General features: G+C 43.8%; 1 protein-coding gene across 5 annotated transcripts in view; it reads left to right on the top strand.

Moving 5' to 3' along the window:
- Positions 1 to 1,541: 1,541 nt before the first annotated feature.
- Positions 1,542 to 19,134, top strand: part of DNAJC24 (DnaJ heat shock protein family (Hsp40) member C24) — an 83,143-nt gene continuing 65,550 nt past the window's right edge. For 4 of the 5 annotated variants that reach the window (XM_082270761.1, XM_082270763.1, XM_082270762.1 and 1 more), the window contains exons 1-2: positions 1,542 to 1,657; positions 9,414 to 9,552. In XM_082270761.1, the coding sequence (XP_082126887.1) occupies positions 9,445 to 9,552 (108 nt within the window). In that variant the 5' untranslated portion in view covers positions 1,542 to 1,657; positions 9,414 to 9,444. The remainder of the gene's footprint in view (positions 1,658 to 9,413; positions 9,553 to 19,134) is intronic. The other variant, XM_082270760.1, reaches the window with a different exon arrangement.

Genomic DNA, 19,134 nt, shown 5'->3' with positions numbered 1-19,134 from the left:
GTGTTCCGATGCATTTTGGTGCATTTAAGTTCATTCCGGTGCAGTTTTGATGAGTTTTCCGCGTTCCAGTACAGTTCAGCACAGAAAAAATGCAGCATGTTTTATATTTTTTCAGGAACTGACTGCTCTGGTGTGAACAATGCCATTGAGAACCATATAACCTATTATCTATGGGTTTTTAATGCAGAAAAAAGAAATCACACTGGACTGCATGTGGTGTGAACTGCCATTCAGGTCCACTGGTGCATATTCCCACACGCAGGGGATTTTCCATGACATGGGAGGTTCCAGTCTTCCCTGGTTGAAGTCTTTGGTGGTAAACCCTGTGTGTGCGCGGATGGCTGGGAGAACCAAGGCATGCACAGATGGGACCAGGGGCTGATTGGCAACTTTCCGCCCAGGGGGGCAAACACAAACCAAAGGCCCATGGTGCAACAACTCGGCCTTCCTCCCACTCTCCCGCTTTCTGTCCTCCTCCTGACCCCCATTCCAAGCTGAAGCTCCACTCCAGGTACTCTCTACTCACCGTCTGAATTCAGGTTCCCGACCTGGCCAGCAGGGGGCAGTTGAGGGGAGCTGGGACAGCACGGTCGGGGCTGCCTGGGGAAGCAGAGTCTCCAGTGGGGCATGGAACCGGCCTTGTCTTCATCCCGCACTCAGTATGTTAGTGGTGGGGGAGTTTTTTCTTCTCTTCACCAGGAATCCTTTAGGCATGTCTGTGGCAGAAGCAGTGCAGCCTTTTTAACGGAGCATCAGAGCGGCCCAGGGGGCAATTTCCCCCCCTGCCCCCGGGCCCAGTCCTCACCTGGATGGGACTCTATTGGGACTCCAGCACATTTATTTATGAGCAGGGGGAAAGAAACACACAAATGAAGCACGTTGAAAAAAATAATAATGTTGATTAGTGGGGGGGCATAACATGACATTTAGGGTGATGTCCCCTTTAGGGGGAGAGGCCAAGTGGCAGGTGATAAAAAGGCAGCTCAAACACATTTTTTTTACCCCTCCTCCAACTCTAAGTGGGAAAAAACCCTAAGAAGGGAATTCCCTCACTTTGCTCTAACTTCCTGTTGTGTCATTGGGACAGGAAGTAAAGGGTAATTGGGGGCAATGGGGACACAGACTGTGGAAAATCACCTGACAGGCATTTTTAACCTTTTCTACCTTGTCCAAAACTTAAAAAAAAAATACTTCTACTTATATACTTTAAGAATAAAATCATTCAGCGATATCAATGCATGGGACTGACTGAGGTGACATGACATGAATGTATTCTCTTCTATCACCCATCTCATATGATCAGATATAAGAACACACACCTTCCTCACAGAAGTTCAGTATTGGATTCCTGTCAGTATTCTCTGTTCTCGGTGTTCCGGCTTCACAATAACAATCCAGGAAAATACGATTTCACACTATCGACAACTTTCAGCTGCGGGTTGGGCCCTGTGGCGTGCTGGTTGCCATAGAGACCGCCCCGACAACAGCACGCTGGAGATCGGTTGCTGTGTACAATAAAGTTGGAAGCATTTTGAATGGGGGGAACGCTGCGGTTCGTAGAGCATGATGGGAGCTGTAGTTTTCTGGTGACTTGCGCACGAGTTGCGGATGGAGGCGCTGTGCTGGGCGCTGTGAGCTGGCGGTGGGTAGGTGGATGGTGAGTGGAGGAGGGGAGGTCATTTTAGTTTCTTATTTTGTATTTATTCTCGGGTTTGGTAGAAATGGCGCCTTGCTGTGTGGCCTGCTTGTGTTAGGTGGCTCCTGGGGACAATGAGGGCGGTCTGTGACAGGAAGTCATTGTTATCTGCTCATATTATACTTGTTCAGCTTCACTTTTAAAGTGGAACTCTGGACTTCCCTCCCTCAGGTTATTGCTGGTGTAGCCACAGACTCAATATGACCATATTAGGTCAATGATGTCACAAGTGAGCCCCGCCCCTCTGTGTACATCATCAGGGAGGCGGAGCAGCTCATTGGCCCAGGAATGACGGTGGAAATTCCAACACAAGCGCCTCCCCTATTATCTACAAAAACCATACTCACCCATAGTGATGGGCTCAGGTGTGTTCCCGGATCCTAGACCCCACCCACCTGAGTGATCCCGCCAGGAAGTGGTCACTGCTCACCAATCATAGGCAGTGAGGGATTTCCTGGTTCTGTGCAGCTGCGGGTCGGGAAATCCCTCACTGCCTATGATTTGCGGTGTGCAGTCACCACTTCCTGGTGGGATCACTCAGGTGGGTGGGACTAGGATCCCGAACACGCCTGAGCCAATCACTACCCACCCAGTGGTGTCCTTAGGGTTGCCACGTCATCAGTTTAAAACCAAACACATATTAAAGAGGTTTTAAACCCTGATTAAAAAAAAAAAAAACCTGTAGGACAAAGGCATAGCGGGCTAGTATGCATCAAATACTAGGTCATTATGACGTACTTACCATAGAACGATGCCCTCCAGCGGTGCCCGCACACCACTGAGACTGCGGACATCTTCCCCGGTATTTCCTCCAGGTTTGGGGGCTCCGGAGTGAGTGGCCAGAGCTGCGATGACTTCACTCCTGCATGTGCACAGGGGAGCCGCCGTTTAGGGCACGGGCTCTGAGTGTCCGGCACGGTAAGCCGGACCTTCAGAGTAGTGATCAAAGAATAGCGCGCAAATGCAAAAGAAATTACTACCAAATCTGAAGAGAGTCCATAAATAAAAATGGGGGTTTGGTCCCACCATATGGCCATATCGTGCTCAAGCCCACTACTGCGTCAAAGTACCCCATTATCAGTGGGTCCTACACTATCCATGAAAAAAAGAGATGAATCCAGCCTAACCCTTGGAGATAATACTCCTTGCTGGGAGAGATGTGCAAATGCACTACAGGGGACTCCTCCTGTATCCACTTGATGGTGGACACTGATAGAGTACAGGTGTGTGTGGGGGGTGGGGAGGGATGCTCAACCTCAATAGTCTGGTCAAAAAGGTCCCCCATTTTTATTTATGGACTCTCTTCAGATTTGGTAGTAATTTCTTTTGCATTTGCGCGCTATTCTTTTTTAATATACATGTCTTTTGGTTCATAGCTGCAGCAGCTTTGGAAATACATGGTTATGCTCCCCCAAATTTTTTGCCTGTTTATTATGTATTCGGTCTGACCAGACTATCGAGGTTGAGCAGCCCTCCCCACCCCCCACACACACCTGTACTCTATCAGTGTCCACCATCAAGTGGATACAGGAGGAGTCCCCTGTAGTGCATTTGGACTCTCTTCAGATTTGGTAGTAATTTCTTTTGCATTTGCGCGCTATTCTTTTTTAATATGCATGTCTTTTGGTTCATAGCTGCAGCAGCTTTGGAAATACATGGGTATGCTCCCCCAAATTTTTTGCCTCTTCAGAGTAGTGATCGCCCGATATCAGATTTTCCTTGCCGATACCGATATATTTTGGCCATTGAATATCGGTATCGGCCAATATTGGCCGATATTTTTGTACATTTAAAAAATGTTTTATTTTTACATTTGACAGGTACTCTTGTAGAGGGATCTGGGGATCTAAAAGACCCCAAACCCCTCCTCTGCACTTAAAAGCATTCAAAACATTCTGTAATTTTTTTTTTAATCTGGCGCCAAATACCCGGAAGTGGTGTCATGACATCATTTCCGGGTTTTTACATGGAGACCCGATCAGAGCCGAATGAGGCTTTGATCAGGTCTTCTCTTTGGCGGCCGTGCAGGTAGGATGCCCGGGTCTCCCGGTGGGACGGGAAACCCGGGCGAGCCACGGAAGGCGGCAGGAGGGGACGTCCCCTCCCACTCCTTGTAATGACAGCCGAGCGGCTTCTCAGCCGCATCGGTTGTCATTACAAGACAGCCGACCGTCGGCTATGGACGCCGGTACCGAATGATGCCTCTAGCTGCAGGCAACACTCCGGTACAGCACTTTCCCGAAATATCGGTAACCTCAGGGGCCGATTCTGATATATCGGGGAAAGTGCAGATCGGCCCTTGATATATCGACTTTGCCGATAATCGATCGATCCCTACTTCAGAGCGCATGCACCAATCACATCATAGGCTGCATACACTCTGAATATCTCCTATACTGTGCAAGTTTCAGAGATATTCACAGTACCTACAGGTAAGCCTTATTATAGACTTACTGTATCTGTAGGTACAATTAACAATGAAGACTTTACTTTCTCTTTAACCACTTAAAGACCAGGAATATTTCTGACACTTGTTGTTTACAAGTAAAAATCTGTATTTTTTGCTAGAAAATTACTTAGAACCCCCAAGCATTATATCTTTTCTTTTTTTTTATAGCAGAGACCCTAGAGAATGAAATGGAGATCATTGCCACATTTTATATCACGCCATATTTGCGCAACGGTCTTTCAAACACAATTTTTGTGGAACAAATACACTTTTTGAATTAAAAAAATTAAGTTAGCCCAATTTTTTTTCTATAATGTGACCCAAGATGTCATGCTTCAAAATTGCGCATGCTCGTGGAATGGCGACAAACATTGGTACTTAAAAATCTCCATACGGGACGCTTTAAAAATTGCTACAGGTTACCAGTTTAGAGTTACAGAGGAGGTCTAGGGCTCAAATTATTGCTCTCCCTCTAAGAGCCGGTTCACACTGAAGCGGCACGACTTCGGGGGCGACCTGTGAAGTCGTGTGCACCGCGACTTCGGCGCGACTTGCAGGGACTTCACATAATGGAAGTCTATGCAAGTCGCTCAGAGGTCGACCCAAAGTAGTACAGGACCCATTTTCTAAGTCGGAGCGACTTGTGTCGCTCCTATAAGAACGGGTCCTGTACTACTCAATGGACCGCGACATACCGCGACTTGTCAGGCTGACAAGTCGCCTGTCAAGTCGCGGCAGTGTGAATGGGCTCTAACGATCACGGCAATACCTCACATGGCTTCCTGCCTGGGACATGGACCGATCAGACCGTTTTCCTCGCTGCAGACGGCTCCTGTACCACTTTTACGTGAAAGAGGACCGCCCGCCAAGTAAGAATATACTGGGGTTATGGCAGCTATCTGCATCCATAACAACGGTATTTAACGTCAACAACGTAAAACTGCAGGGGGGGGGGGGGGTCAGCCTGGAAGTGGGTAAATACACAGGTTCATTGGCTGATTAAGATGAGAAGTAGACTTAATGCTTTATCTGCATTAAATTAGCCCCAGAACCTGTGTAATTGTTATGTGTTGGATTTGAGGTGCGTGAGGTGGCAACCCTAGGTGTCCTGTAGGTATCTGTAGCTCAGCCGGTCCCACCCTGACATCTTCGCGAGCAGTGATGAGCTCAAGCGTGACCGGATGCTCTTCCGAAACCTACATAGCCAAGTGTGCCAGGTAGCTGTCATCTGTAACAGATCAATCACCTGAAGCAAGGGCATTCTCAGGCCGCACATATACAAGGGGTATGTATGGGGGTGGGGGTGCTCATGTAGCAGTTGGCCCATTGCAGATGACAGCTTCCTGGTGGGCTCAGCCATGTCGGAAGAGGATCCGGACTGGCTTGAGCTCTAATTGGCAGCTGGATGTCTCTTCAGTGTTATTGCAGCTGGCACTCGGATGATGAGCATGCGTAGCAGCCTGTCATCAGGGGTCCAACTGAAAGAAGTAGAAAGATACGGCCGTCTCTTCCTTACAGCCATTAAGGACTTGTTTACACTTGCTTGGCATGTGGCATTGGACACGCTTTTTTAAAGCTCCTGTCACTAAATAAAATGGTTACCTGACAAATCCTTTGTCCTTAGTCTTATTGTTACCTATTCCATGTACTCCTAGAATATGCCTCTTGGGTATTCTGGATGAAGAACTGTGGCAGAGATATCATAGAGTCTTACTGAAAGAAATGCTGTTTCTGGCTAGGAAAGCCATTGCACTCAAATGGATTCAACTCAATCCTCCATCTATTCGTACATGGATAAGGCTCCATGTACACGGGACGTTGTTAAAAGTCCCTTTGAATGCTGGAATTTTTAGGACGTTTGAAACGTCCGTTCGGTCGCGTTTGTACCCGCGTTTAGCGGCGTTTGCGGGCGTTTGCGTTTAGAAGCGTTCCTAGAGGTCAAAAAAATTATTCCCCTTTAAAATGGAAAAACGCGAACGCTAAACGCGGGTCATCGCGTTCGGACGCGTTCAGACGCGTTCGGACGCGTTTGTGCGTTTGAAACGCCGGGAAACACACGTTCGAACGCAAATAATTGCGTTCTAAAAACAGTCCCTGAACGCAACTGCCTGTAAATGACTGTAAACGACCCTGTGTAGATGGGTTCAGGGGCTTCTGAAAAAAACGCCCAACTGCTCCTAAACGGCCATTTCCAGCGTCCCGTGTACATGGAGCCTAAGACGATAAACCAAACCCTGCCATATGAAAAACTTGTAAATGAACACAGAGGGTGCCCAACAGTATATAATAAGATTTGGGATGTGTGGTGTGCATCTACCCTTACCGTTTCTACTAATTAAAAAGCTCATCGAGTAATACCTAGAGAAAGAACGGTGACTCGTTGTATGCTTTATATCTTTTATTTTGTGAGCCACACAAGCTGTATATACATTTCCAAATAACCTGATACATGTCATTTTAACTGTATATTTTATTGCTATGGTGCCTCATGTTGAGCATTTTGTTGACATTTGTTAAAAAAAGTGTTTAAATGGTTACCTTACAATCCTGTTCACACGATGCGTTTGCTTTGCTTCAAAAATTATAAATCAATATTCAAAGTGTCTCCAAAGCCTCCATAGAAGTCTATGACAAAGCTTGTTTACCGCACCTGAGGCTTTTGAGAGGCTTTTATTGAGTGTTAGCTTCTCTGTGTTTTGGAGCTATTCCAGGTATGTGATATCTGAGGATCAACTAGGAAACCAAGAACCGAACCGAAAAGACGTAATCGGCAGTTATTTCCAGTTCATGCGTACAGAAAAACCTTGGATTGAGAGTAACTTGGTTTGAGAGCGTTTTCCAAGACAAGCAACATTTTCTTTAATTTTTTTTTTTTATAAATTTTGACTTGATAAACAAGCCGTCTTGAAATACAAGAAGCGTCACGTCACAACTGAGTATAAAAGCAAATAGAGGCGCCCCTAAGTGTAGCAATATGGTTACATTTAATGAAGGTACTACATTTAGCAACTCACATAGATGATGATTAAAACAGGCACATCTAAGTATGCAGGCATCCGGGGTAAAGCTGTCCATTCTCCGCAACGCCATCAAAGTCATAGAAACATAGAATGTGTCGGCAGATAAGAACCATTTGGCCCATCTAGTCTGCCCAATATATCTGAATCCTATGAATAGTCCCTGGCCCTATCTTATATGAAGGATAGCCTTATGACTATCCCATGCATGCTTAAACTCCTTCACTGTATTTGCAGCTACCACTTCTGCAGGAAGGTTATTCCATGCATCCACTACTCTCTCAGTAAAGTAATACTTCCTCATATTACTTTTAAACCTTTGCCCCTCTAATTTAAAACTGTGTCCTCTTGTGGTAGTTTTTCTTCTTTTAAATATGCTCTCCTCCTTTACCGAGTTGTTTCCCTTTATGTATTTAAAAGTTTCTATCATATCCCCTCTGTCTCTTCTTTCTTCCAAGCTATACATGTTAAGGTCCTTTAACCTTTCCTGGTAAGTTTTTTCCTGCAATCCATGTACTAGTTTAGTAGCTCTTCTCTGAACTCTCTCTAGAGTATCTATATCCTTCTGGAGATATGGCCTCCAGTACTGCGCACAATACTCCAAGTGAGGTCTCACCAGTGTTCTGTACAGCGGCATAAGCACTTCTCTCTTTCTACTGCTTATACCTCTCCCTATACATCCAAGCATTCTGCTGGCATTTTGTGCTGCTCTATTACATTGTCTTCCCACCTTTAAGTCTTCTGAAATAATTACTCCTAAATCCCTTTCCTCAGATACTGAGGTCAGGACTGTGTCAAATATTCTATATTCTGCCCTTGGGTTTTTACGTCCCAGGTGCATTATCTTGCACTTATCCACATTAAATTTCAGTTGCCAGAGTTCTGACCATTCTTCTAGTTTTCCTAAATCCTTTTCCATTTGGCGTTTCCCTCCAGGAACATCAACCCTGTTACATATCTTTGTGTCATCAGCAAAAAGACAAACCTTACCATCGAGGCCTTTTGCAATATCACTTATGAAGATATTAAACAAAATTGGTCCCAGTACAGATCCCTGAGGTACCCCACTGGTAACATGACCTTGTTCTGAATGTTCTCCATTGACTACAACCCTCTGTTGTCTGTCACTCAGCCACTGCCTAATCCACTCAACAATATGGGAGTCCATGCTCAATGACTGCAGTTTATTGATATGTCTTCTATGTGGGACAGTGTCAAAAGCCTTACTAAAATCTAGATATGCAATGTCTACTGCACCTCCACCGTCTATTATTTTAGTCACCCAGTCAAAAAAATCTATAAGATTTGTTTGACATGATCTCCCTGAAGTAAACCCATGTTGTTTTTCATCTTGCAATCCATGGGATTGAAGATGTTCCACAATCCTATCCTTTAATAGGGTTTCCATTAATTTGCCTACTATTGATGTCAGACTCAGTGGTCTATAGTTGCTCGATTCCTCCCTACTACCTTTCTTCTGAATGGGCACGACATTTGCCAATTTCCAATCTTCCAGGACGACTCCTGTTACTAAAGATTGGTTAAATAAATCTGTTAATGGTTTTGCCAGCTCACCACTAAGCTCTTTTAATAATTTTGGGTGTATCTCATCAGGACCCTGTGACTTATTTGTCTTCACTTTAGACAGCAATCTTAGAACATCTTCCTCTGTAAAGTCCTCCCTTCCACACTGCGCTCACTTTCAGGTCGCTCTACTGCAGGGTAGTCTTCCCGGTCACGACTGCAGACTGACAGCGGTGAGAGCCGGTGGTGTGGAGGATGGTCTATGTGGACAGATATACCCCGGGTTGCCTGCATACTTAGATGTGCCTGTACTACTTTTGGCAATTTTGGGGGGGGGGGGCAATTTCCAACCCAGGAACCCGCACAGATGTCTTTGAAATCGCCCCCAAAGTCAGACTGAAATACTGGCTTGAAATCGTGCAAGTTCAGCTGAACTCACACAATTTCAAAACGACCTCAGTGTAAGCTTGGGCTAAATGTTGATTTACTAAAACAGGAAAGTGCAAAATCTGGTGCAAATCTGGTGATCCCACCTATAGCTCTGCTCTCTGCAGAGGCAGCACAGTGATGATGTCACTGCTACATTTACAACACAATAACAGGGTTTGCAAAGGCATTTGGTGCATACAGGATACTTTGTGGCTTTTTAGGAATATATTTAAAAGACAATGTTTTTGCCCTGAGACAAAGCTACAAAAAGTAGAAATTTTTTTTTTTGTTTATTTAGGCTTTCGAAGATGTAAGATGAACATTTGCTCATGGCTTCAAATTCAGTGATACAGAAGGACTGGTACTGCATTCTGGGGGCACATCCATCTGATAGCCAAGCGGAGCTGAAACAAAAGTACCAAAAGCTAGCTCTGTTAGTAAGTATATAGCATGTTATACATATGCTAGTTACCTGTGTATGGAAGGACCAGTGTGTCTGCATTACATGTTAGCCAAGTATCTCCAGTAAGCCTAAGACAATGGGACCAGGTAACACTGCTGTTCTGCCTGCCTTAGGGCACCCAAAGATTGAATCTCGTCCGGTTCAGCAGGGACCGGCTGAGATTTGATCCATCTATGGGTAGGCTGATTGTACCCATGTCGATCCTTCGATCTACTTCAGTACAACCAGCCTGTTGGATTTTTAGCTTGCAACCTTTGCCCCGGTGACTATAGCTACTAGGAATAATCACTGTGTTCTCACAGGGAAGGAAAATTTCCCCCCCCCCCATGCAAGGAGAACACAGTATCTCCGTGGGAGGGATTCCCCAATCAACACTGACTGTGTTGATGGGGGACTCAAGCGTTTTTTTTTTCCTGCAACCTGTGGGACAAGGGCCAGGGACAAGCTGAGATAGTAGCGAGAGCTGATCATATTATTATTATTTTTATACATTTTTTTAAAATTATTATTCTATTTTGTAAAGGTGCAAAGCAGCATAATAAAGCATAATAAAAGACAAAAACAAACTGAAGCTCTGCTTTTAGGATGGGCCTTCCACACCCTGTTCCTCAGAACGATCCTCTCTGAGATACAAGGAGAGTCCTCAGCTCTTCACTGCAGAGTTGGAGAAATAAAACCAATACATTCTTTGCTCATCTTCTGTTTGACATGCATAGAGAATTGCTGAAGAATGGCCAGACTCCGGGATGTCTCGTATGCATATGTAAATCAGCTTTTGGGTTCCATTTCCTGCTGCTGATCAGATGAGAACTCAGCTGCTGCCTGGTTCCTGTCAGATTTCACCTCGCAACTGATATATCTATGAGACTGGCACATGCATGCCAACTTACCACTCCTCTTCTATGCCAGCCGGGGCAGCTCACTCACTGCAGGTAAAGAGAAATCAAACAGTTTTCATAACACACAGATGTTCAGGTATAAAGTAGGCAATGGCCAACAATGAACTGTATGACCATATATCAACTTTAAGTGTATGTATTTCCAGAACTTCATCTTTTTTTTTTTTTTTATTAGAATACAGAGGGGCTAGAACCCCTGTAAAGTTTTTATTGCCTGTGTCCTAAAGTAAATAAACCTTCTTTATTTTTTCTGATGTCACTGAGACAGAAAGTAATGGGAAATCCCACATTTTCCAGTTGCCCCCAGAACAAGAGATGAGGGTAAATCTTCCAATGGGGATACTTGTTCCTGTGACAACTGTATAGGAGGAGAATTCCCCCACTTTGTAGATTCATCCTCCTTTTTTTAATGTCTCTGGATAGGAAGTGAAGAGATTTTCCCCCCAAAAGGAGACAGATGCCCAAAAATAAGCTGACAGACTTTTTAGAGCGGAGTTCCAGGCGCTACTAGCTGTGAATCCACCAGTTTGGAGTATGTATGCGGCAAGAAGCACAATAATGTAATCAAAGCTCAACTGTGCTGCTGTCCAGTAACATTGGATGAAATGCTAGAAACTGAGGACAACAAAGGCTGACAGCGTTCAGTGGCTGGATATGAACTAGATATAGATCCTTGTTAAGATACAGGCTGTGTCATCATCCCCCCCAGCCTGTATCTTAGAAATAGATCCTTGTTAAGATACAGGCTGTGTCATCACCCCCCCCCCCCCCCCAGCCTGTATCTTAGAATACCAGGGAGGTGAAGCCTCCATCAATCAATATGTAATATCCCACTTCCTATGTATTTAGCTGGTTAGTGGGCATGGAGGAGGAGGGAGGGAGTGGGCTGTCATTTGCCACTGTGCCCACATGTGTGGCTCTATAGTCACATGGACTGCTCAGATATCTTGGGGAGGAAATGCTCAGCATAGAAACTTACTTAAAACTGAGCATGTACACTAGCTGGCAACACTGCTATGTAAAATTCCCAACTGGAGTGGGGACATGGACAGGAGGGGGAGATAGAGAGCAGAAGGATCATGCAAGTTTTTTCCAGAATAGACCATAAATCTCATAGTGACACAGTGAGTATGAATAGCATGTAATACACAATTTATTTATATATATATATATATATATATATATATATATATATATATATATATATATATATATATATATATATATATATATATATTTATTATTATTATTATTATACAGGATTTATATTGCGCCAACAGTTTGCGCAGCGCTTTACAATGTGAGGGAAGACAATACAATTCAATACAGGAAGAACTAGAGTGCCCGGCTCGCTAGAGCTTACAATCTAGAATATATATATATATATATATATATATATATATATATATATATATATATATATATATATATATATATATATATATATATATATATATTATAATATAATTTCTTTTTTCTATGATGTGTGTTTATTTCCATTTTTAATGTCTTATTATGTAATTGGGTTAGGATTTAGGGAGGAGGAAAATTATGGAAAGTCACTGAAGAGGGTGAAGGTCTACTTATAGAATTCTTGGAAAGCAGAGGCCCCCTATAGCTCTGATGCCTTAGGCGTGACACACCAGTGCGTAATTGTAAATAAAAACCTAGACTTTAAACAGATCTGATGTTCGTCACATAGCACCATTGTTTAGTCTAAGAAGTGCCCTGGTGGAAACGCAAATTAGGAGTAAATAGACAACTGGGTAGCGGTGGCAGCAAGCCAAGTCTCTATGGAAATGAGGATCCTGGCTTGTTAGAAAGTGGATATGAATTTACATTATTCCAAGTGATGACTGCTCAGACAATTGTTGCAGAGACAATAACTCTATGAAACTAATTCAGAGCCATTGTCCGACCCCATCACTACGAATTTTTCTTCGCCCATTTTATATAGGCTCATATTTTTGGGTCAGTGCAAATCGGTTTTGGAATGAGCCTGCAGCTGTTGTGTGTATGGAAATTACTGTTTACAGACACGAGACCTGTAAAAATAGGGGGAAAAGTGCTTTTGTGTGTTTTTTTTTTCCTTTTGTGATTATTTCTTTTATTTGCTGTTATTTGAATATTCTTATTTCCAAATGCAGGCAGGTAATTACAGTGAAAGTATTACAGATGCAGATTCTTTCATAGGACAAAGCTTGCCATCCAGTGCGCCCATAAGGATGAGTGCAGGTGCAGGGGAGTTTATCTTAGTGAATTGGATGTCATATGTTATGGAGGTCTTCAACTAAACAGGTTATCTCTTTCCTTGTCAGCTGCTAAAGAGAACCTGTTTATTTCACGGGTAACTGTCCAGGCCAAGAGAACCTAGTGATTGTTGCTAGCCTAAAAATCCAACATGCTTGTTGTACCCAACCAAGTCAATCGATGGATGCTACCAGGCTGCCCATACATGGTTTGAATCTTAGCCGGTTCCTGCTGAATTCAAACAGTCTATGGCCGGCTTAAAGAGGAGCTCCAGGCTCCTTCAGAAAAAATTAGTCAACAGCTACGAATACTGTAGCTGCTAACTTTTAATATAAGGACACTTGCCTGTCCAGAGATCCAGCGATGTCCTTCCTCGAGCCGATTCTTCTTTGGGTGCAGGCTCTGGCATCTGTAGTGAGGGAAACAGGAATTGACCTGTGGTCTTCTGGGACCTAAGAGGTTTCCCAGAAGACTGCAGGGGAAGGACGGCGGGCCGAACTTCCAGTTCAAAACCAGGTACCCGCTCCCCCCCCCCCAAAAAAAGTGCCAAATGGGGAGGGGAGGAGGGTGCAAACAAGGAAAGCTTCCCCTTTTGGGCGGAGCTCCGCTTTATGTATGCTATAAAAACCACACCTGAAGTGCAGCTTTGAATGGTATTTACAGTGGAGGCTCTTGGAGGCTCCTTGTGATGATGGGGGAAAGGGGGTAATGGCAGTGGCAGCTTGAACAGAGCACAGGTAGAGTTCAGTTCAAAATGCTGAGACAGAGATAAAGAATGATGAGCAGGGGGTGTCAGCCAGATGTATAGAAACAGCAGTACACCGATCTTCCTTCCTGTACAGGGGGGTGTCTCTGCAGAAGTCTGACTATTGGAGTACAGGCAGGCTGTTCTCCCAAGTAGAATGCTAAGAAGCAAACTGACCTCGCTGGGATGGATGTGCTTCCATGTCCTGGTGTGGTCAGTTTGAAATCGGAAAGCAGGGTGACTGGCAGAATCACCAGGTATTTCACGGAAAGGAAGCAATGCAAAGAGTTGTTAGCCAAGTATCTCCAGTAAGCCTAAGACAATGGGACCAGGTAACACTGCTGTTCTGCCTGCCTTAGGGCACCCAAAGATTGAATCTCGTCTGGTTCAGCAGGGACCGGCTGAGATTTGATCCATCTATGGGTAGGCTGATTGTACCCATGTCGATCCTTCGATCTACTTCAGTACAACCAGCCTGTTGGATTTTTAGCTTGCAACCTTTGCCCCGGTGACTATAGCTACTAGGAATAATCACTGTGTTCTCCACACTGTGATTGAACACTGTGATGTGCTTCCATGTCCTGGTGTGGTCAGTTTGAAATCGGAAAGCAGGGTGACTGGCAGAATCACCAGGTATTTCACGGAAAGGAAGCAATGCAAAGAGAACAGGATATTTTTTAATACAAATACATAGTAACACCATCACATATCAGAAATATAAAATGTTGGGGTAAGATACACTTGAACATTTTCTTCTAAAGTAAAGCTTAGCCATAGATGGGTAAAACTTGTTTTCTGTAGCAAATTGGTTATGGAAGTATATTGCTATGGGTATTTCCTATGGAAGACATAGAGGAATTGATGGGGTCGGGTTGGGGCGTGAGATCTGGACACAGTATGCTCCCATTGGGGTGTCTGGACTTGCGGCTCTGCTCCCCTAGCCCTGCCCGGTTGTATTTAGGGGAAAGATCCAAGCTACCCTTACCGACTTGATATTTACAGCTAGAGGTACCTTGTTAGTAAGTGATCACATGTTCTTTTGATGATATTGTATACCCCTATTTTTGTTATGAATGATGGTTTTGTCTATTGTTAATTTGAAAATCTTTAATAAAAACTATTGGAAAGAGATGGGTAAAACTTCAGGAATGAACAAGGACGCCCCTGCATGTCCTTTGCTGCATTAAATCCTCCAATGGTTCCCCCGGAACTTGCCAGACATGCAGGAGAAGCTTGTGGTCAACACTGTACTACTGTCTTGATGACAATGGAGAATCAGATATGGGTACCATTATGGACCTCTAGGTTGGGTCTTAAAGTGGCTGTAGAGGCTCAAAGTTTTTTACCTTCATGCGTAAAAAAACCTTCTGTGTGCAGCAGCCTCCTTAAAACTTAGAGACCAATCTCGATCTAGCAATGTGCATGAGAGCTATGTCTCTCCGAGGTCTCTCCCTCCTCATTGGCTAAGACAGCAGCAGGTAGCCATTGGCTCCCGCTACAGTCAATCACAGCCAGTGAACCAACGAGGAGAGAATGGGGGCGGAGCCAAGTTGCACTTTGTGTGTCAATGGACACACAGAGCAGCGGCTTGGGAGCCAGTCTGCTATGGCACTAGGGGGGAGGGAGGGGCCTGGAGTGCCGGCAGGGGACCCGAGAAGAGGAGTATCGGGACTGCTCTGTGCAAGTTTTGCACAGACCAGGTAAGTATGGCATGCTTGTTATTAAAAAAATAAAAAACAAAGAACATTTATTATCACTTTAACATTTTTTTCCTTACCTGAGTGTTGTATTGGAGGATTGTTTCATGGTTAGATTGAGTTGGGTTGTTATTTTCTCATGCAGGTAGTCCCTAAATCCAGCTAAAACAGGCCTTGCTGAGTCTGCCATGTTGGTGCCATTGAACAATAATTTTCCACCTACACTGAAGAAAGGCTAAAATGCTTGTAGCCAGATATAAATTCTTAGGTGTATTATCTGGCACTTAGGGTTGGTCTGTCGGTGTCTTACACAGTCCTAAATTGTGCGACCGAAAAAGGAAAATAAAATAAAAGATAAAAAAAAATGTGCTGGTGTATATATACACAAGAATAATGTGAACCACTTTAATAAGTCATACAGACTAATCATATTTGGACAGTTAGGAGTACTAGTTAAAGTCATATTAAACCCAAAAGCAAACATTTATTATATTGCAGCTTACAAATTAGATGTGATGGCTGCCTTAGTTTACTTTTTTAGCTTTCTTTCTTCTATTTTCATCTGGTAACCCAGCCAGCAAGTTTGTTGTTTTTCAAAAGCCCAAGCTCTCCAGCAGAGTGTATCATTTTACATGGATGAGACAAACCACTTAGCACTGGCAGGGGTGATTACAATTATCATTATTTATTTATTGATGCAAAAGCTTTATCCAAAAGGGGAAAAACTGTTTGCTGTAACTGCCTATAACAGTGATGGCAAACCTTGGCACCCCAGATGTTTTGGAACTACATTTCCCATGATGCTCAACTACAATGCAGAGTGCATGAGCATCATGGGCAATGTAGTTCCAAAACATCTGGGGTGCCAAGGTTTGCCATCACTGGCCTATAACATGCTAGCTGGAGTTTGGCTTCCATTTGTTAGTGTAATTAAATCTGCTGGTACATTTTAACAACACCCCCCCCCCCCCAAACTGATAATGCTGCTGTCTGCTGTGCCCCCCCATTCAGAGTTGTATCTCACTAACTTACAACTTACTGGCTGGGTCACCGGGTGAAAAGAGAAGGGAAAAAAGGCAAAAAAAAAAAACGAATGTATTCTGCAATATAATACATTTCTCCTTCATTGGCGAACACAGCTCTTCATCTTCATGACTGTAGGGTTATGCTGTGGTTTTGGGTTTATTACTGCTTTAAAGAGGTTGTAAACTTTTTTTTTTTTCTTTTTTTCACCCTGCAAGAGAAAGACATAATGAGCTAGTATGCATCGCATACTAGCTCATTATACAATACTTACCTTAGAACGAGCCCCCGCCGTGCCGCTCACTCACCTCTATGATGGGCGACATGTCCAGTCGCCCCTCTTCCGGGATCGCGGCATCCGGCCATCTGATTGGCCGGAGCCGCGGTCACGTCACTCCCGCGCACGCACGCGGGAGCCGACAGTCACGGCATGGGACTCTGAAGGAACGGCACGAGCGACCGCTCCTTCAGAGCACATGCGCCAGTGACGTCACTGGCTGCATGTAAGGTAAATATCTCCTAAAGGGTACATGTTTAGGAGATATTTACAGTACCTATAGGTAAGCCTTATCATAGGCACAAGTCAAAGAGGAGGGTTTACTTCCTCTTTAAGTAAGGGGTAGAAAGTCTGCAGGTGTCATTTATTCATCTGACATAAGGTGACTGGCTGCGGGTATCACTATCAATCTGGTGGGGGTTTGGCACTTTTTGAATGGATAACTTCCCTATTAGAAATCATGTATTCCGTATTTATGGGTTGGTGTCTTTGTTAATTTGAGGCTTCATTTTATCAATGCTGGTTAAAATAAAGCTGAAGTTTGATCTACCTATATTTTGCCTTCGCTGGTCCTCCCATCCCCCCCACCCCATAAACACGCCACTGGATTTTCTATTTCATTCTCTTTATCAGGTTTTGCAAGATCATGGATGTACATAAAAAATGGTCATCAGCAGTTTCCAATCATATGGGTTTTGCTTATCAACTCACTTGAGACTGAAAAACCAATATTCCAACTGTATCCATACTCCTCGTCTCTGAATCACTTACAACCACACTACTAAAATAATATAAAAATGTTTTTAAAAATTCTGTTCTCAATTCATAACGTGTTTTGGACCCAGTGATATCATCACTGGGCTTCTGTGCATTTCTATGCAATGCAGGCAGATCATGGCTGGTGGGAGGGGCCAGCAGTGTGCTGTATATTACTTCCTGAAAATATCACAGGCTGCCGCAGTAAGACTCCTAAGCTGTGATGCAAGTAGTGTGCTGCTGGCTTTTGTCAGGGATTATGCAAATCTCAAAATGCCCTGACAGGTGGGTGTCAGTCTGGTGGAGTAGGCATTCCTAAGCAGATTGCATTTGTATTCAGATCTCCTGAGGAAATATAAAAATAAATTACGAGTTGCAATTTAGCAACGCAAGCTCCACAAATATAATATCACAGTGCTAATCTGATTATAAAAGTGCTCACGTGCAATAAAATAAATATATATATACATATAAATAGTGCAATATATAAACATGAGTGAAAAAAGCGTGAATTAAATCCAATAATAAATAGGTGGAAAGTGCAAATGGCAATCCAAATATATGTGCTAAGTTCAAATATAGTCCAAGAGAGATTCGGTCAAAGTGAAGTGTTGACTCCTAAAATTCCAACCAGGTGAATACTCTCCTCAAATGTGCAAAGTGTCATTTGCCCGAAGAAATAATGATGGTGACACCCTCCAAAATCTGCGGGATTAGAAGAAATGCAAACTCACCAAATGTTGTTGACCTCTATTACCGTATGGCAACAAGACATCAAAACGTGCCGCTTATAAGATCCCCGTGATCTGTGGTCCAGCGATCCGTGTGTCCTTATGGAGGAAGTTCCTGTATGTGGATCTCAGGGGACACAAATCACATAGAGAGACGGACTCATGGTGTAGTATTCAAAGAAATGTTCCAGTTTATTTAAATATAAAAATGCCCCATAGGCATAACAGACAGCAAGGTACAATTGAGTAAATCCCTTAATCCCAAACGAACTATGCTCCTGTGCGGTTGCCTGCACTCAATTTGAGGAGCCGCACTGCTCCAGGAAATGCCTCGACCGGCAGGCGTTTCAGAATGTGTTCAGATTGAGGTGATGTGTGTGTCAGCTTAACGCGTTTCGTCATTGGGTTGACGTCAAATACCCACATGTAAGAAGCTCACAGTGTGCAGTGAAATCAGCACTTTCAACAAGGAGAGGAGCCAGTACAACTGCGCAAGACTGAAGGTTCTGCTTTACCGATTGCCTGCCGCATAAGTTACATAAACTGCAGCAAGGAGGCTCTGCTGCCCACCCACCGTACCAAGTGCATGATCCTACACTTCCTGGACACACCGCCGGCAACCTGCTGTTGCTGTAATTATACACAGCAGGAGCTGATCTGCTGGTACCGAGGACTCGATGTTTGCCAGCACCCACCGATCATTAGACAGAGATCCAGAATGGCGATCTGTGTATGTAAACAAGGCAGATTGCCGTTCTGTCAGTAAGTAAGGCATTGATCCTGTGTTCCTGCAAAGCAGGGACATGGATCAATTTCTTCCCCTAGTACAAGCACCTCCCACACTGGCCAGGCATACAGTTAACCCTTTGATCGCCCCTGATATTAACCCCTTCCCAGCTAGTGTCATTAGTACAGTGACAGTGCATATTTTTAGCACTGATCACTTTATTGGTGTCACTGGTCCCTAAAAAGTGTCAAAACTGTCAGTTAGTGCCTGATTTGTCTGCCGCAATATCGCAGTCTCACTGATCACTGCTGTTACTAGTAAAAATATATATATATATATAATATTAATAACAAATATATCCCATTGTTTGTAGACTCACAAACCATTCTTCTAAACGTGTGCAAACCAATCAATATACACTGATTATTTTTACCAAAAAGATGTAGCAGAA

Source organism: Pelophylax lessonae (assembly GCF_965119305.1).
Source record: "Pelophylax lessonae genome assembly, chromosome: 10".
Taxonomy (NCBI): Eukaryota; Metazoa; Chordata; class Amphibia; order Anura; family Ranidae; genus Pelophylax; species Pelophylax lessonae.
This window is presented reverse-complemented; position numbering and strand designations above follow the sequence as displayed.